The sequence below is a fragment of the Palaemon carinicauda genome, unplaced genomic scaffold, assembly GCF_036898095.1.
Source record: "Palaemon carinicauda isolate YSFRI2023 unplaced genomic scaffold, ASM3689809v2 scaffold110, whole genome shotgun sequence".
Taxonomy (NCBI): Eukaryota; Metazoa; Arthropoda; class Malacostraca; order Decapoda; family Palaemonidae; genus Palaemon; species Palaemon carinicauda.
In genome coordinates, this window is record NW_027168594.1 from 161,428 (window position 1) to 182,553 (window position 21,126).

The window sequence follows — 21,126 nt, forward strand, 5'->3', positions numbered from 1 at the left end:
AAAATAGGAAAATTTTCAATAAAATTTCTGGGATAAACATCAATTAACCAAGCTTCAGGAGAGATTTATAAAAATCTGTGGTGGAAATGTGGGAGGTTGGGCTGTGGCACCCTAGCAGTACCAGCTGAACTCGGCTGAGTCCCTGGTTAGGCTGGAGGAACGTAGAGAGTAGAGGTCCCCTTTTTTGTTTTGTTTCTTGTTGATGTCGGCTACCCCCCAAAATTGGGGGAAGTGCCTTTGGTATATGTATGTATGATGAAATATAAAATTATCTATTTCTCAGTAAATCTCAATCGTCTCTCTCAAAAACACACAATCATACAGACAAAACTTTCATATAATTGTAGGTAAGTGCCACTTCTAGAAACTTTAAAGGAAAATAATCCTGGATAGACACTCTCATGTGATCTCTGTCTCATGCATATTTGTCCCCTACCAGCTTTTTAACACAGTACGTTTCATTTGGAAATGTAACAGTAAAAACTGTTATTTTCAGCTTCTAAAACTCATATCATCTTCCTCCTCATGCCGATAACAATAATCAGCAACTGGATAATGTCAGCTAAGTTATGAATGCCATCGTATAGTCTGTACAAACGACAGACCGGGCAGGTTGTGTTCAAATATTTTCATGGCTGAAGACAGGAAGTGATTATTGGTAATTACAAACTTTGTCAGAACAAGAGCTAGAATATGAGATTGCCAGTAAATAGAATAAATCATGTTGTTATATACATAAAATAATTACAAATTTGGAAGTAATTTGTATTTTTCCTAACTATACAAACCGGAAGTTCTTTACAGAGGGAAAAGAAATCAGTGGAAGCTAACATACAGCTATAAAACTTTTAACAAGGTGTAAACAACTGCCTGGTTGTTAACCAGTGGTAGCCGGGAGAAGCACCACCAAACCCCGCACCGATCCCACTTACTCCTAATTCTCTCTTTGACTGCAGTCAGGACTTTCCTCTGGGGGTCGAGTGATAGCGGGTAAAAGTATGTGTAAAGAACTACAGGTTTGCACTGTCAGGAAAAATGCAAATTACTTCCAAATTTGAGATTTGTTCCTATATTGTATACAAACCCTACATTCTTTACAATTGGAAACTTACACTAGAGTGCGTGGATGTGCCTTCAACTGGCTGAAAACTTAACCGGGATTGCAACATCTAAGCATGATAATGTGAGGATTGTCTATCCCTTAAACTCGTAAAACAATGGCTTTAAACCAATGGGTTCACAGCCCAAGCAAAGTGAGTATGACAGAACATAACTCGGGTAGTTAAAGCTATGTATAACAATGGGTTTGTGCTTAAACATATTGAGAACCATTGTCCCAAACTCCCCCTCATAAGGAGATTGAGGACATGACTTGAATATATGTCCTCGAACGACTACTAATAGTCCTTTTAGGAGCTAAGGCAGCTAAACCATTTGCTGTAGCTACCACAGCACTTATCAAAACATATATATGAACTTGTGGGTCACATCTTGCAGGTAACAGGGAGTGAAGATGGTTTGTCTTTTCCATAACCTTGTTTGGCAAACCTGCATCACAGAAAGATTCTTCTTGAATGCTAGGGATATACTATTTCCCCTGACGTCATGAGCTCTAGGTGGAGAATTTGATGTAAAAGGGAAGGATTAACAGCTCAGTCAATGACTTGCTTAACCCACAAGGAGAGGATAATCCTTGCAACCTTTGTCTTGACTTTGCTCGAGCTAACAAACAGGTATCAATCATCTAGATAAGGGAGAGGACCAGTCACAATGGAGCGTGAACGAGATTTGCCTCGGGTGCGCTAACCTGTCTTTTGCATTCTATTTTGCGATAGCTTGAACAGGACGCAGATAGTAGAGCTGAAAGTGCAAGAAGGTGTTGTGCTACCCTTTTAACCCAACTAGGTGAGCTGAATGGCAAGCTTACATGGAGAATCAACATAAGTTACAGTGCAAGCTCAAGATTCACGAGTCTCCAAGAGGCCTCTCTGGTGCTTTCAAGCCCCCTATTGCAAGGGTGTTGCCAAAGGTAATGGATGGACACTAGCTCAGAGGGGTGAGTGGGCACCTATCTTCTAGAATCCAGATGAACAAGCTCAGCAAGCAAACTTGCTCTCAGGGGAAAGCATGCTGGTGGAGCATTCTTGTAACCACTATTCCACAGACCCTTGGACGTAGGAAGACCTACTGGTGACACGGGGCGTTGGCCCAACTTCCTTTGGTCCAGAGTCAGTCTCCGTCCTTAGACTAAGCTGACAAGGGAAGGCAACAAGGTTGGGGCCTCCAGATCAACCTGCAAAGGCCCACATGCCAAAGGCTAGAAGGGCACCTGAAGTGACCGTTCTGAGGGTGCCTAAGAACTACTACTATATCGGCACCTTGCCGATTAGAGTCTTTGGCAGGTAAAAGCATTCCTTATAATTCAGGTTTGTATTGTATAGGAATCCCTCTTTACTCACTGCCTAACCCAATCTTACTTCGGGCTGTATTTACCAGAAGCAAAAGGAGGTTAGAAGTGATACTCCCTGGGCAAACAAGGGTAAAAAATCAATCAAGAGTATAGGACAGGCATGTGACCGATTGTGAACTGTGGCGATCGGACACAGACAACCACTTGTGCATAGAGCTGCATTTTGCGAATGTCTACCATGATATGCTGTTCTCTTACAAACGTTTGAATCCCTAGTAGTCCATCAGGTCTAACTGTCTGGGAATGCGAACTAGAGAATAGGAGATACTGACCAGCGAGAAATCGCTAAATAAATTAGCGATAACATGCACTGGAAGAAATGTTTAAAAAATGTTTCAACGTCAGCTGCGTGGAAATGTTATGAAAATATATCATCAGTTACTAGAAACGTTCCAAAGCTGCTCACTTTGGGGTGTTGTTCCAACATTTACTCCTTAAGTACAAACGTGGAATCCCATGATCACAGTCGAGGATTGTTGATGGATAAGACACATCAGGGCTCAACGATTGTAGTTTTCTTCGTCATCGAGAGAGGGCTGCCTAACCCTATTTCCTCATATAGAAGACAAAAGAATGGTAGAAGTTCCTTTGAAACTCCCCTTGAATGGTTTTAAAGACGTGCTTGCACAAAAAAAAGGTCCCATTCTTTTTCACTCGATCATCATCAGTTGACTACTACTGTACCTTCCTAAGGCAGCAAATATCAAGGCACAAACATAAGCTTGTACAAAGCCTCTACACATAAAGCTTACCAAGTGTAAAATGAGTGTAAAAAACTAAAGAACACAATCCGGATGCAGCCTCTTTACCATTGTAACAGAACGATCTAATGTTTTTATTTACTTTGGAAGACTAGTGTTTCATACAAGCGCATCAGAATTCTTGTTGGTTTCTCTAAGGTAGAGTCAAATCATGATCGTAATCCTGCATTCCAAAAAAAGAGAAATGTTACAAATCTAAAGAAATTTGTATTTCCTCAACAACTTAGTTCTGAATCCTTGAGTCAAGTCATCTAAAATGTTTTGGACACTTTACAGGCTAACCAGGGATTTCTATTGTAATCTTACAAGAAAGAAATTAGTAGGATGTAGAAAACTTCAAAAACTTTATGGTAATCATCAATTTCTAAAAAACTCTGATGTTCATTTTCTCAAAACATGAAATTTTCAAAGAAAAACTGAAACTATTTTTGTTTATCAACCAATATTTGCCAATCAAATAGGAAACAATGGGATATTTTATCCTCTAAAAATTCATAAAACAGTTTTGGAAAATTATAACATATCACCATGAAGATACAACAAGTGCACAGAATACATCTATCAAAGGTGTACAATCATTTGTTGATGTCATTGAAGAGGTGGGGAAATCCTTTGAAGAAGATAGTCCAGACTTGCTGGTCTTAGATAAGAAATATTGCTTAGTGTATTATGCATTACTTTGCATAAATTGTAGAGTAGCCTGGGGATCAAAATGACCTCTCAGGTGTTGCATGTATATACATGCTGTATATCTACAAAGTCACTTCCCCAAATTTTGAGGGGTAGCCAACAAGCAGTGGACTTTTCTTCTCTTCGTTCCTCCCACACCGACAAAGGATTCAACCGAGTTTAATTGGTACTGCTAAGGGGCCACAGCTTACCTTCCCCCGTTATCCACCACAAATGAAGTTTCATATTCTGAATCCCCTACTGCTGCTACCTTCACGGTCACTAAGGCGACCAGAGGAGGCAGCAGGGCCTTTCAGAATTGCATCACAATCGTTTGCCATTCATTCCTATTTCTAGCTCACTCTTGCCTCTCTCACATCTATTCTCCTATCACCTAGGGGCTTCTTCACTCCATCCATCCACCAAAACCTTGGCCTTCCTCTTGTACTTCTCCCATCAAGTCTTGCATTCATCACCTTCTTCAGCAGACAGCCATTTTCCATTCTCTTAACACATTCATATCCCCTCTAGCTGCAAATTCATTTCTTACACCCATTCTCACCATCACTAGTTAATTCCTAAACCTATCTAATCGAGATATATCAGCCACACTCCTTAGACACTTCATCTCAAACACATTCAATTTCTGTCTCTCCGTCACTTTCATTCCCCAACTCCAATCTATATATCACAGTTGGTACAATACCTTTCTTATACAGAACTTTCTTTATATTAATGCCTAACCCTCTATTCTTTATCACTCCCTTCACTGCCCCCAACAATATGCATCCTTCATTCACTCTCTGACGTATCTGCTTTCACTCCACCATTTGCAAAACCAACAGACTCAAAATACTGAAACTGATCTACTTCAAGTAACTCTCCATTCAACATGACATTCAACCTAGCACTATCCTCTCTTTTCGTGCATCTCATACCCTTACTGTTACCCACATTGACTCTAAACTTCTTTCTCTCACATACCCTTCCAAACTTGGCCACTAATTGACCAAGCTTCTTTTCCGAGTCTAACCAGTACAGTACCATCTGCAAACAACTGATTTACCTCCCATTTATTATCACTCTCGTTTATCAGTTTCAACCCTCAAAAACTTTCCATTTACCTTCACAGGAACCACCAGGCTTTCTGACAAAGGGGATACCACCGTGCCTTTCACCATTGACGTCAACGGGGGACACTTGACACACAAAATGCACAGGTGTTATTGGGGAAAAGAAGTCATGGAGGGGCTACCTGAAAGGCTGAAGGAAAACCAAGCTTTCCAAAGCTCAAACTTATTGTCAACTGCCTGCATGTCAAAGTCAACGAGTCTCCAGCCTCTGAAGGTGAGTGATGAACACCAGGGGTTCCAGACGCAACAGCAGCAGCGGCATCCCATGAAGGGACAGAAATTCTACTAGAGTCTTCTTGAGCATTGCTCAGTCAGACCCCAACGAACACTGCATATTTCCTCCCCTTCAGGGCATACGCCTGCCACTGCACTGGAGGCACAGAGGGAGTGAAGATCCAGCCAATTTCACCATTAACAAGTTGCAGCGTCCTCCTTTCCTGGCCAAAACAAACCTCTTGATTCCATTCTATTACATTACAACCAATTAACATTTACTTCCTACAAAAAGAAAGAAATTATACAGAGTCCATGACAGCGGTCTAAATGAAAGTGAATACTATTTAACTGCCATTTGGATAACCGCTCGTTATACAACTTTTAACGACTGATTCCTGCTCAGGCTGAAACGATGTCCCTAATCAAAGGACGAGGGTTTGTATGATGCATAAGAACAAACTGTGCGTTAATATAGAAAAACAAAGAAATATTACAGAAATGTACAACAAAAATTGAAAAAATATACAAGTCTAATCACTAGGATACCTTACAGCAGAGTAGAGTAGTCACTTACCTTGTATGTTATGTGAATCTTAGTTTGTCCTTTGCTTCCTTGTCCTGTTGACTCATCATCTATTTCAATCAGAGCACCTCCATCCGATTCGTCTTGGCTCCCTTCAGCCTCAGAGGTAGGATCTGTCCGGGTCTGATTTGGCATAGAAGTCTGAAATAAAACACTTTATTAATGTATGCCTAAATTCCTATATGAACATCTTTTACTAATCAAGAATACATTGCTCTGTTAAATATAAATTTCTTGTGCAGCTAAAAATCTATACCTAAAAAGATTTCTGAGAAGGCTATTACAAGTTCTTATCTCCAGGTTATAGTGCTCATATCTATTAAGTTGTAGCTATTGACATTTAATAAAAACAAAAAAATTCTTGATATAGCCTCAATTACTTTGTTATGCATGTTGCATATGATTTCGCATAATTTTGACCATACTTCATTCGGATCTTCCCGGACAGTACTTTCCCGTTCGTAATACTAGGTATGCAGTTAATTCTAATAGTCAGACCTTCTCCATCATCAGGCTCAATAGTACACAGTATTTTAGAAATTTTATTCCAGCTGTGTCCAAATTGTGGAATGATCTTCCTAATTGGGCAGTTTAATCAGTAGAACTTCAAAAGTTCAAATTTACAACAAAAGTTTTTATGTTGAACAGACTGACATAAGTCTCTCCTTACAGTTTATATATGAAAGATCTGTTTTAATGTTGTTACCATTCTTAAAATATTTTATTTTAATTCTATATTTCTTTTCATATAGTTTATTTTCTTATTTCATTTCCTCACTGGGCTATTTTTTCCTGTTGAAGCCCTTGGGCTTATGGTATCCTGCTTTTCCAACTAGTGTTGTAGCTTGGCTAATAATAATAATAATAATAATAATAATAATAATAATAATAATAATAATAATAATACTCCAGGGATCGACTGTGCATGAGACCCATTGCAAGAAAGTGGCCGCTGAATGGTTCCCACGACTTCACCCACCCCACCATTTGGGCATCGTTTTCTATGTCGCAACAACGACTAGATGGTTTGAAGTGTTTTACTAATTTTTTTTTTAATCCAAATATTGAAGGTTTACTAAAGGTATATCATTTAAAACTCTAAATTACATTAGTGCCAGGATTATCCACGTTTGTTTAGTGTCCATTCCTGATACTGTATTAGTTAACATTCTCGACATGCAATTTATATTCACTGGTTGCCAGCCACTGCATGTTTTAATGGCTGCTTTGTATAAACAATTGCATTTTATGCTGGTGTTTTTTTTTTTTTTATATGTTCTGTATTTGGTTCAGTTTTTCCTTTAGTGATTCTGCTTTATATGCAACATTAGTTGGATAGCTAATTTAATTTATCTAAAGAATCTATCATTACCTCAACGAAGTTGAAAGGTGGTTATGTTTTACCCCCGTTTGTGTGTGTGTGTGTGTATGTGTGTGAACAGCTTCCTGGCCACAATCTTAATCATGGAGTAATGAAACTTGCAGGGCTTAACTGTTATGTAAAAAGCTGGAAATGATTAAATTTTGGAAGGTCAATGCCAAAGGTTAATATCACCGTCAAGCAAAATGTCAAATTCATGTAATCAGCCAAAAGTTTGGACATCGTTCTCACAGTCACTTCAAACTTGGGTCATATTTGAGAGTATGAAAATCCACTCCGATCAATACATGTTAAGGTCAAAGGCCAAGGCCAAGGTCAAGCAAAAGGTCGAGAAATAAGCTGACCCAGCAGAGGTCTACGTTCTACTGAGTGACCCTCTAATTTTCTGATTGTGAGTCTGAAAATATTAGAAATGGGAAAGGGTTTTCTCTTTATGTCTTTAGAGTTGAAAAAACTAGTTCCCTGATGGCTTTCAGGTTTCCTTCTCTTCTGCCCTTTAAATATCATGATTTTTTTACTAGCGAATGTAGGTTTTGTAACTAAATTAAACTGTCAATAATATATATCGAATATATTTACCTGCATATAATATTTTTTTTTTTTCAAAACTAATGGCATGATTAAATAGTTGCAATTTAGTGATATAGTACCTGTATGTTTGTCAATAGTTTAATTGCTACTTAAGTCACATTGAGTTTCTTTGATGATGAGAGGAGACATTTTAAAGGCTGATCAAGTTCTATAAGTTATGCCCATTTTTCATATTGTTTGGAAGGTTTTCAATGATGACATAAACATGTTAATCAAATGCTGTATTATTTCTATAAACCCTAATGTTCATATTGCTTCTCCAGCAATCATGTTTATAAAAATTTACACAAAAAATTTTAAAAATAAAATTTCCCATTTTCTTTCCATTCAATAGGCAGATGCCTCTAGTAAAGTAATGAGGCACTCAAGCAGTTAATGGCATGAAGCAAGCACTATGAACTTTTATCTTAGTTTCTTTGTCGCCATCGGTAAAACTCGACGTACCCCTTTCCCAAATTGTGATAAGTTTCTTTACATTTTAAGTTGCATTCCTCTGGATTTATTAGAAATTACACATTACTGTAACCCCATCGCTACGGGGCAGCAGTCTCCCCTCGGCAGCTGCATACGAGATTTGTGAATATCAGATATATTTTTCATAACCTTTAACTGCATGTTTAATTTGAAATATATAAAAAATTAACTAGTCAATAAAATATTTCAAATTATAGAGAAATGTTAAAAAATATCTGTTTCCTTTGACAAAATGTCTACAATAATGTATAATTACAAGGCATACAATAAACATAAACTTATCTGAGAGAGAGAGAGAGAGAGAGAGAGAGAGAGAGAGAGAGAGAGAGAGAGAGAGAGAGAGAGAGAGAGAGAGAGAGAGAGAGAGAGAGAGAGAGATCAGCTTTAGATAACCCCCATCCAATCATTTGTGTTCACAATATTTCTTTACAGTTAGAAGAAAATAAAGCATTTAATACTGGCTATCTATACTCAGGCATAAAGATATTCACACATGAATATATAATCCCTACCTCTAAAACAGATGATAAATATTTAGTTCTTGAAAACAATTGTAATACGATATAAATGAATAGATTTTATGACACATGACAACCCTCCTTCTGCTTGTGAAGAGGGGTAGGAAAGAGTTTGTTATGAACTATGTCATTCTTGATTCTGTGTTTCAGTATGGCGGACCATGTAGTTGCATCTAAGGCTGTTGTAGGGGATGACTGGGTAGACGTAGTACTTTTTGCACTTCCAGCTGCTTTAGCGCATTGGCAAAGGAGAGTTGATATTCTCAATAATTATTGTGAATAAAGCGATCCCCTCTGCCAATGCAGCCATACAGCCGGGTGCCACTGCTATTGCATTTGTGGCATGTCTCACCTGCCCGTCCACCTCCTTGCCACCGGCAGAGTAAAATACGCTAAAATTTTGGGCCTCAAATAATACGACCCTCACACTGTCATTTTACATTTCCTTTTTTCAAAATCTTTTGACTATTCCCCTTTTACAAAATATCTAACCTCTTTTTGTCTATCCACTCCTCTTATAAAACTATGATAAAAAAAATAAAAGACATTAATGCCACAGACCTATAATTGATTTTTTTACCCAATCATTATGAGGCAGCATATCAACTATACTGTATATGAGATTTGTCACCATCGGATATACATGCTCACTTACTCTATGATGACCTACATTTCCATGTTTTTTGCTGCTGATTACAGAATAAATTTGTCAAAAGTTTGCTTTATTTTCTATTGGATTTCACTCTAAGCAACCAAAATATTTTTTTTTTTCATTCATTGTGAAGTGATTATAGAATAATTTTTCAGAAATTTTTTTTATATAATTTTTTGTAAATAATGGTAAATGAATGTTATTCTGTGTAAAAAAAAAACTTAATATACTTTGAAGTAACTATGGTATTTCGTAATAACTCCACGATACATAACCGTCAAAAGATATAAAACTCGCCAGTACAGTAATAATGGACTTTAATTCATACAGAAATGTAATGAAAACATCCACTTGCTTCCCTTAACACGAGAAGTATTCTATAATATATATTTCATAAGGTATACGATAAATAAAAACTGATGATAAAAGAGATATTTCTGGCCCTGAGAGAGAAAGAGAGGGAGAGGTAATATAAATTTAGTTCATTAGACATAAGGTTTGTCCGTTTGTCTGTCATCCAACCTTGTGTGTGATTGTTACTACAAACTGCATCAATCCTATTTTGGCTATTTCAAGGGCTTTGAAACAGACTGTGCGAGTAATAACATGATGAATACTGCATAGTAATGAAATAATGACCTATAAAAATATATGTATAAGACATGTAAATGATGATAATTTGTAGAAATGATAATTGAGAAAAAAGGAATAAAATGAGAAAAAAGGAATAAAATAAGAAAAAGATATGTAAACCTCGTCCTGTTTCAACTTGCTTTACTGGTAAAACGTTTTGGTTAGTACGGAAGATTCGATGGTGTTTGAAGAGCTACGCTACGTTATGTGTTTTCTCTGTGATTTGAACACTATGAAAACATAGAGAAATACACTAAAATAGACCTTACAAAATAATAAATAAGGACTTGAATCGCAAATATTTTGGTTGGCGGTAAGGTGAGATTTGAGAATCTACGTCTCCAAGTTGGGGGGTATCAGGGGCTTTTCCTCAAGTAAGGAATGTCGCCATTGGCTAGAGAGAGTAGCGTGATTCGATATGGTAACATAAAAACAGACTGAAATAACATGAAAACAGACTAAAATAGCTCTTACACAATCGGAAATAAAGGCTAGAATCCCAAAGACTTTGTTGATTGGATATAGAAAGAAGAGGGGCGGAAATCAGGAAGAGGAGATTTTTTAATGAAATTTCTTGTGTGAACTGTGTGTGATACACAACCACATCCTATAGTCTTTTGTTGGATATATGAGTAATTTTAACCTCTATATGGTTTATATTAAAGCTTGTAATGATAATAATAACAATAATGATAATAATGATAATGACGTATCCGGACGTCACCATGTGTATCACTAGGCATGTTATGACATACCCCGATGTCACAAAAGCGAAGGAGTTAAGCCTCTGAATTACACTCATCCCACCAATTGGTAACTGACAAGCACCTACAATGTCATTGAAAGCTCACAGCATCTTATAACACTCCAATCTTAACCTTGACAACAAACATCACAAGTTCTATGTTAAATGTACAGTGATAAATTAAAAGTTATTACCAATAGCTGCCCTGTTACTAGATCATTTGAATTTCAAAAGGGAATACAGGGACAGACTTGCTATGTAGGGACTACACAAAAGAGATGTTTCATGCTGATCCCACATTCGCTCTTGGTCTTAAGATTATCAAATACCCAGGTATACTTAAAGAAACCTTGTTTAAGGACAAAACCCCTTTCATTCTAATGTTTTTTCTTTGAATAGTTGTATGAGTTTAACCAAGAAACAGGAAAAATCTAGGCTGTAATGCCTGCCCCACTGTGTGTAGGGGACTGTTCAACTTATAAGATCAAGAGCAAAGACGTCATGAGACAATTAGGGGGTTAAAAGAGCATAAAACAAGAAAATGAAATTAACAAAAACATTAAATTTGTATTTTCCCCAACTATGAATGATTACAGGTACTTCCTTTTTTTACAGCAGCAACCTTCTCCCCACTCCCGAGGGAATATTATTATTATTAATTGCTGAGCTATAACCCTAGTTGGAAAAGCAGGATGCTATAAGCCCAGGGGCTCCAACAGGGAAAACAGCCCAGTGAGGAAAGGAAACGAGGAAAAGTAAAATATCTTAAGAACAGTAACATTAATATAAATATCTCCAATATAAACTATTAAAACTTTAACAAGTGGAAGTGAAATAAGATAGAATAGAGCGCCCGAGTGTACCCTCAAGCAAGAGAATTCTAACCCAAGACAGTGGAAGACCATGGTGCAAAGGCTATGGCAATACCCAAGACTAGAGATTGATTGATTGATTTGAGGTTTTCTGGCATCCACCAAGACTAGAGAACAATGGTTTGATTTTGGAGTGTCCTTCTCCTAGAAGAGCTGATTACCATAGCTAAAGAGTTTCTTCTACCCTTACCAAGAAGAAAGTGGCCACTGAAATATTACAGTGCAGTAACCCCTTGGGTGAAGAAGAATTGTTTGGTATGCTATCACAAAGGAACAAGACAGTACATATCAGCAGATTACACAGACAACTGTCAGTTACTTACAGGTATCGGAAAAACTAAAAATATTTCTTCATCGTCAATATCCCTAACACAAAATGAACTGCCAACATTTACATAAAAGAAAAAACAGCCAGTTAACTACACCGGGAGTATGTCTGTGCTCTAAGGCGGCATGGAGCTGGGGCTTCTGACACCTAATTAGAATTTTAACAACAAGAATCCAGCTACTCTGGAAACACTCTTAATAAAGGACGAAGCATTGCATTTGCGTAGGAACAAATAAGATTGTAAATAAGTTGTGGAATCCCTTACATCTTTTGCTGATCACTTTTTATTAAGGCACTGATTTCTGGAAAAGTCAAAGATTTTCTGCATAACAGATGTTATATATCTACTGCCAAATTTATACTGTGCACTTTACAGAATAATGGTTCTAATTCAACATGAAAAACCTTACCAGTGTGTAATTTGAGAGCTTTCTAATATATCTTCGGCCCCTGTACTGTGATCCTAGAGCATGCAACTCGTTCTTGTTGTACCTGAAAAAGTGAAGAGAAAATACTTAGGCCTCTTATTACTATCATTATTAGTGCAAGCCAAACTATAACCCTAGTTGGAAAAGCAAGATGCTATAAGCCCAGGGGCTCTAACAGGGAAAAATAGCACAGTGAGGAAAGGAAATAAGGAAAGAAATATGCTATGAGAGGTAATAAATAATATAAAATAAAACATTTTAAGAACAGTAACAACATTAAATTAGATCTTTTATACATAAACTATAAATACTTCAAAACAATCAAGAGGAAGAGAAATAAGATAGAATAATGTGCCCGAGTGTACCCTCAAGCAAGAGAACTCTAATCCAAAACAGTGAAAGGCCATGGTGCAGAGACTATTAGAGAACAATGGTTTGATTTTGGAGTGTCCTTCTCCTTGAAGAGCTGCTAACACAACCAACATTTCTAAATGATAAAACCTGTTAATCCCTTATGAACATAGGTCTTAGTAAATGAAAGCCCTAATATAATAACTAAAAGGATCTCTACTTATGACGCATATCTTTTCAAAGCCTTCAACTAAAATGGATTTGTCCTGTTAATCCTAAAACTGGATGACCTCCTACCCAATAAATAATGACCATCATAAGTGCGATTTCCTCATACTTCATATCAATGGATTAGCATGACTTAAAATACTTTACTTTTTGGGGTTGTGGGCTTTTAGAATATTTAAGGACATAAGTTGGATGAAAGCTATATATTTCAAGTAGACAAATACTTACTAATCTACAGCTAATGGTAACAAAGGATAGCTAAAACATAATAATTTTCCTTAATCCTGTCAAACAGATTGCGAAAGACATACTTGTACAAGAAAAATTCTTTGGAAGCCATTTCCTTCAGCTTTGGGCGATGTACAAGAAGAGACTTGAAAGCTCCTATTGTGGTCTTACAAGGAGGAAATAAGGGAGATTTCTCGGGTTGTGTCGGACGACAAGCTGGGCAGTCAATTGCTGAAAAATATAAAATATGAGAGTTTCATAACCATTGTAATAAAATGTGGTCAACAGTTATAAAGAGGGCTGAATGAATCCTCTATAACAAGAGCACTACTTTATTCCAATCCAACATTAATATGAAACATAATCTAAACCAGAGGGACACTCAGTAGAAAGTAGACCTCTGCCACAGAAGCTTATTTCTCAACCTTTTGCTCAACCCTGACCTTGACCTTTGACCTTAACCCTTTAACCCCCAGCCTATTTGGAAATTTCCAACCTTTAACCCCCAGGGGGTTATTTTTTTCCCAGCACATTTTGCAGTATATATTTTTTTAAATTGCTCTAACAGCCTTAATTTTTGTCATAGAGAGGTCAGGTTGGTCTCATTCTCTTGGAAAATGCCTAATTTTTTTCAAAAAATTATCAAAAATATGAAAAAAATAATTTTTATAGAATTTTTTTTGCAAGGACGTACCAGTATGTCCATGGGGGTAAAGGGATGGCTTTTGTGAAACATACCAGTACGTCCTTTGGGGGTAAAAGGGTTAACATGTATAAATTGGCGTGGATTTTCATACATTCAAATATGAACCAAGTTTGAAGTCTCTGTGACAATGATATCCAAACTTATGGCTGATTACGTGAATTGAACATTTTGTTTGACCGTGACCTTGACCTTGGACATCGACCTTTCAACATTTAATAATTTCTAGCTTTTTACAAGTTAATCCCTGCAAGTTTCATTATTCTACGATTAAAATCGTGGCCAGGAAGCTGTTCACAAACAAACACGCACACACAAAAATAAACACACTAACATGAGGTAAAACATAACCTCCTTCACGCTTTGTTAGCAGAAGTAATTAGATAGTACTATATGTTGATTTGCATGAATAAAAACATCTCAACACAGATAAATGTTAATAAGAACTTACCACAACCTGTATCTCCCGTTAGCTCATGGGACTTTGTCAACTTCTTCAGCACTGATACATCAAATTGATCCAGAAGACTCGTATTAACATCGTCTTCCTTAACCTGTCTTACGATCTTAAGCTGAAGAGCTGAGCTGAGCGCAATCAAACTCTTTTGAACACTTGCAACTGTAAAGGAAAATATATCAAATCAAATTTGTTATTCTTTGAAGATGAAAAAATGGTCGGATGAAAATCGCAAGCATTCGTGCTTATATAATTTTTACATGCATACATTAGACTGAGGATACTAAAGAAAATCATATCTAATCAGAGTAAATCTATAAAAGGTTTAAAAATAAATTTTCAGATATTTCTTTGAATCATCAAAATATCCTATATTTCTTAATATAGCCAATATTACTGATACAATTAATTACTTCAATACTTGAATTCCCATTTACAATATCTTCTTTCCACCAGTAAAAAAAGATATCTAGTTTCTAAGTAATATAGTAACTCCCATGCAATACCCAGTGGTAAGTGGGCATGATTGGCCCTACAGGGTCAGGATAACTGCCATAGTAAAAGCTCACTCTGATTGGAGTTCGAGACCTCTAACAATCATACTAACAAACAGAAAGTGGGTAAATAATGTGACCTTCATGTAAGTACTGGAATAATTTTCTTAAATTCTATTTATTTCAATTTTCCTTACCCAAAATTTCTTTTTGCTGATTACTAGATCGATTTGGACTGAAAACAGTGAATTATAACCTGAGAGACTAGCCCCTTGTCCTAACTATCGTTACCCCTTCAACAAATTAAATGATAATTTGTCTTGTTTCTCTTCCTCTTGTTTTGTTATAGTTTTTATAATTTACATAGGAGATATCTATTTCAATGTTGTTACTCTAATTAAAAATCTCATTTTTTCTTGTTTCCTTTCCTCACTGGGCTATGTTCCCTGTTGGAGCCCCTAGGCTTACAGCATCCTACTTGTCCTACTAGGGTTGTAGCTTAGCAAGTAATAATACATACATACATATACCAAGGCACTTCCCCCAATTTTGGGGGTAGCCGACATCAACAAAAGAAACAAAAAAAGGGGACCTCTACTCTCTACATTCCTCCCAGCCTGACAAGGGACTCAACCGAGTTCAGCTGGTACTGCTAGGGTGCCACAGCCCACCCTCCCACATTATCCACCGCAGATGAAGCTTCATAATGCTGAATCCCCTACTGATGCTACCTCCGCGGTCATCTAAGACATCGGAGGAAGCAGCAGGGCCTACCGGAACTGCGTCACAATCGCTCGCCATTCATTCCTATTTCTAGCACGCTCTCTTGCCTCTCTCACATCTATCCTCCTATCATCCAGAGCTTCCTTCACTCCATCCATCCACCCAAACCTTGGCCTTCCTCTTGTACTTCTCCCATCAACTCTTGCATTCATCACTTTCTTTAGCAGATAGCCATTTTCCATTCTCTCAACGTGGCCAAACCACCTCAACACATTCATATCCACTCTAGCTGCTAACTCATTTCTTACACCCGTTCTCACTCTCACCACTTTGTTCCTAACCCTATCTACTCGAGATACACAAGCCATACTCCTTAGACACTTCATCTCAAACACATTCAATTTCTGTCTCTCCGTCACTTTCATTCCCCACATCTCCGATCCATACATCACAGTTGGTACAATCACTTTCTCATATAGAACTCTCTTTACATTCATGCCCAACCCTCTATTTTTTACTACTCCCTTAACTGACCCCAACACTTTGCAACCTTCATTCACTCACTGACGTACATCTGCTTCCACTCCACCATTTGCTGCAACAACAGACCCCAAGTACTTAAAATGATCCACCTCCTCAAGTAACTCTCCATTCAACATGACATTCAACCTTGCACCACCTTCCCTTCTCGTACATCTCATAACCTTACTCTTACCCACATTAACTCTCAACTTCCTTCTCTCACACACTCTTCCAAATTCTGTCACTAATTGGCCAAGCTTCTCTTCTGTGTCTGCAACCAGTACAGTATCATCCACAAACAACAACTGATTTACCTCCCATTCATGGTCATTCTCGTCTACCAGTTTTAATCCTCGTCCAAGCACTCGAGCATTCACCCCTCTCACCACTCCATCAACATACAAGTTAAACATCACACATCCCTGTCTCAGCCCCACTCTCACCGGAAACCAATTACTCACTTCATTTTTATCCTAACACATGCTTTACTACCTTTGTAGAAACTTTTCACGGCTTGCAACAACCTTCCACCAACTCCATATAACCTCATCACATTCCACATTGCTTCTCTATCAACTCTATCATACGTTTTCTCAAGATCCATAAACGCAACATACACTTCCTTACCTTTTGCTAAATATTTCTCGCATATCTGCCTAACAATTCAGATTTCTGAAAGGGAGTAAACCCTACCGACAGAAATGAACACAACTGGGCTCTCTTCTTGAGGATGCCTACTGTAAAAATCGCTGCCAACTCATTCGCCCCGTCTCGCAACGCCTTATCCATGCAGGAAATGACATGACTTAAGCTCGGAGAGTCCCCTTCTTTGAGCGTAGCCACCTTCTTACCCAAGGCCCCTAGAGTCTAATCGAGGAAGTTAAATACCTCGTAGGCTCTACAAACACCTTTGAGCAGATGGTCCAATTCAGAGGTAGACCAAAAAACCTTGGTCTTCCTCATGGCCGATCTACGGTACCAGGCTTGAGAAGTCTCCCTGGGCAGAGGCAGGAACTCACAAGCCAAGAACTTCTCCCGTATCGTACCATATACTGGACCTAGATGCCAATCTAGTAGGGGGAACGCGAAGGCCGCTTGCCCTTGTTCCTTCTTGGATCCCATCCAGTCTCCCATCAATTTAAGTGCTCTTTTTGATGAACGAGACAGCACCATTCTGGTGAACAGAGACTTCTTCTTAGGCTTCCCTAGAGTGAATTCCGATGGAGGCGATCGTGGAGCAACGAGAACAAAAGACTCTGGAAACTCACTATGAAAAATCTTCATGAGCTTCTTTAAGTCTACCGAAGGACGAAAAGACTTAGAGTCTTCCAATTCAAATAACTCCTCAAAAGGCTCGGTAGGAAAAAGAGGAACATCAACTTCTTCCTTCGACAAAGACCCTTGACGCTCTTCAGAACGCTAGCAATCCGCGCGATCAGAGCTAAGAAGTATTGGGTTTCGTTCAACGTCCTGTCTGGCTGCTTGCTGTTCTACAACGCATGCAGGAGGACACTCGACGTCACATCCTGAAGGACGCTCGATGGGAGAACGCTCGACGACACACCCCGGAGGACGCTCACATTCTGGCGAACGCTCGATGGGAGGACGCCCGACGTCATGTCCCAGAGGACGCTCACATCCTGAGGACGCTCGATAGGAGGACGTTCGACGTCACGTCCTGGAGGACGCTCGACTTTACGAACAAAAGGACGCACAACGTCCTGCTTAGCTAAACAAGAACGCTCAAGAGGACGCTCGACATGGCGCCTTGCTGAACGCTCGAAAGCGCTTGTAGTAGGACGTTCACTATCACTACTAAGCGCATGAACCGCACCTCAATTAGGAGGACACTCGACTTCCTGAAAGGCAGGACGTTCAACCTCACATGTAGGACGTTTAACGTCAAGTTCATCAGGACGTAAGACGCTATGCGTCGCCGAACGCTCAACGCGTTTAGAAACTTGATCAACAAGCGTTTCCCGACTCGCCTCCTTGCGCCGTTTAGCGTTTAGAGAGGAGGCTTCCGTAGCCTGGTAGCTTTTCATGAATGATGAAAGCTTCTGCTGCATTTCTTGTAACATATTAAAATTAGAATCTGCTGGCGAAAAGTCGATTCCAGGCTCGCCCTCAAAGACCGCTTAGAGCGTCCAGCGGGCGAGAGCCACTTTGAAGGAGGTGGAGGATTATGAATCGAGGTCACGACCAGTTCAGATAACTGCTCAACAGCAGGATGATTCTCAACAGAATCTAACGTCCTAGCAGGATGCTTAGAAGGCGAGCTTTCCTCGAAAGAAAAGTGTTCAGGGCTGCTCCAATGACTACAGCTTGCTTGTGATGTCCTGGAAGGACGCTGGTCAAATTTCCTCTAAAGAGGCCTGGACGCTTGACGCCAGCCTCTTTTAGGAATATCATCATCTGATGATGAGCCAAACACTTAACCTCACCTTTCCTATGGTAAGGGCGAACGTCCTGGGAAACATCAACAGGAACGTTCGAGGGGACATCTGGTCGGGAGCTAAAGCCTCTTGTTTCCTTCCGTCTTTCGACATTCCTTCTCCCAGGGGTTGGGGAGCTTGGAAGAGGTCTAGGACTAGGAGAATGACAAGCCTGAGCAGGCGCACCCTCCACAGCACTAATAACGCTCACTGCACCTCTAGCACTTTCACTTTTCAGCTGCTTAACGTCAGACATTAACTGCGTTCTATCCGCAGCAATAGATTCTACCTTCGCACCCAACGCGTGGATAGCCAACATCATATCTTTAAGTGTTGGTTCATCAGCGGTACTCGTAGTGGGATCAAGAACTACCACTGCAGGGGAAGGAATAGGTACAGTGACATGGGAAGAGGAAAAATCTCTAAAAGAATGAGAAGAACTACGTCTTACCCTATCTCTTGCTAACTTTCGCATATAGCGATCGAATTCCAGCCACTTATGATCAGACAAAATAAGGCATTCGTCACACCTATCATCAAGTTTACAAACTTAACCTCTACATTTAATACAGAGTGAATGAGGATCAATGGAGGCCTTTGATAATCGGGTCTTACACCCACTAGCACACACCCTAAAACTTCCAGAGGGGGTGGCCATTTTGAAATTTGTAAGAGAGATCAAATACAAGCAAGGGTCAAAATATCAATATCCAAACATATAACTAGAGTATCCAAATGAAAATCCAATCAAGCAAGAGTCAAAAAACCTGAATTATTGTACTTCACCAAAGGGACAGCAATAATCAGTCAAAAAGCGAGGAGAATATCCAACCAATGTTGCCGCTAGCGCCGGCAGGGAAGATATGGATACCGATGGAATGGTTTCTAGGTACCTCGCTAGAGGCGCGCATGTAGCACACCTGACTATCCAATCGGCGATTGGCGCGAGTTTTGAATTTTCTGCCGTGACATCAGGGACATCATACATATACCAAAGGCACTTCCCCCAATTTTGGGGGGTAGCCGACATCAACAAGAAACAAAACAAAAAAGGGGATCTCTACTCTCTACGTTCCTCCAGCCTAACCAGGGACTCAGCCGAATTCAGCTGGTACTGCTAGGGTGCCACAGCCCAACCTCCCACATTTCCACCACAGATGAAGCTTCATACTGCTGAGTCCCCTACTGCTGCTACCTCCGCGGTCATGTAAGGCACCGGAGGAAGCAGCAGGGCCTACTGGAACTGCGTCACAATCGCTCGCCATTCATTCCTATTTCTAGCACGCTCTCTTGCCACTCTCACATCTATCCTCCTATCACCCAGAGCTTTCTTCACACCATCCATCCACCCAAACCTTGGCCTTCCTCTTGTACTTCTCCCATCAACTCTTGCATTCATCACCTTCTTTAGCAGACAGCCATTTTCCATTCTCTCAACATGGCCAAACCACCTCAACACATTCATATCCACTCTAGCCGCTAACTCATTTCTTACACCCGTTCTCACCCTCACCACTTCGTTCCTAACCCTATCTACTCGAGATATACCAGCCATACTCCTCAGACACTTCATCTCAAACACATTCAATTTCTGTCTCTCCATCACTTTCATTCCCCACAACTCCGATCCATACATCACAGTTGGTACAATCACTTTCTCATATAGAACTCTCTTTACATTCATGCCCAACCCTCTATTTTTTACTACTCCCTTAACTGCCCCCAACACTTTGCAACCTTCATTCACTCTCTGACGTACATCTGCTTCCACTCCACCATTTGCTGCAACAACAGACCCCAAGTACTTAAACTGATCCACCTCCTCAAGTAACTCTCCATTCAACATGACATTCAACCTTGCACCACCTTCCCTTCTCGTACATCTCATAACCTTACTCTTACCCACATTAACTCTCAACTTCCTTCTCTCACACACCCTTCCAAATTCTGTCACTAGTCGGTCAAGCTTCTCTTCTGTGTCTGCTACCAGTACAGTATCATCCGCAAACAACAACTGATTTACCTCCAATTCATGATCACTCTCGCCTACCAGTTTTAATCCTCGTCCAAGCACTCGAGCATTCACCTCTCTCACCACTCCATCAACATACAAGTTAAACAACCACGGCAACATCACACATCCCTGTCTCAGCCCCACTCTCACCAGAAACCAATCGCTCACTTCATTTCCTATTCTAACACATGCTTTACTACCTTTGTAGAAACTTTTCACTGCTTGCAACAACCTTCCACCAACTCCATATAACCTCATCACATTCCACATTGCTTCCCTATCAACTCTATCATATGCTTTCTCCAGATCCATAAACGCAACATACACCTCCTTACCTTTTGCTAAATATTTCTCGCATATCTGCCTAACTGTAAAAATCTGATTCATACAACCCCTACCTCTTCTAAAACCACCCTGTACTTCCAAGATTGCATTCTCTGTTTTATCCTTAATCCTATTAATCAGTACTCTACCATACACTTTTCCAACTACACTCAACAAACTAATACCTCTTGAA

The 21,126-nt window shown here is 39.3% G+C and overlaps 1 protein-coding gene across 1 annotated transcript in view; it reads right to left on the reverse strand.

Annotated features, from left to right (window-relative positions):
* Positions 1-21,126, reverse strand: part of LOC137635280 (uncharacterized) — a 153,494-nt gene that overhangs the window by 37,605 nt on the left and 94,763 nt on the right. Inside the window, 4 exon segments of the mRNA XM_068367741.1 lie at positions 5,824-5,973; positions 12,437-12,518; positions 13,345-13,492; positions 14,416-14,583. Of these exon segments, the coding sequence (XP_068223842.1) occupies positions 5,824-5,973; positions 12,437-12,518; positions 13,345-13,492; positions 14,416-14,583 (548 nt within the window).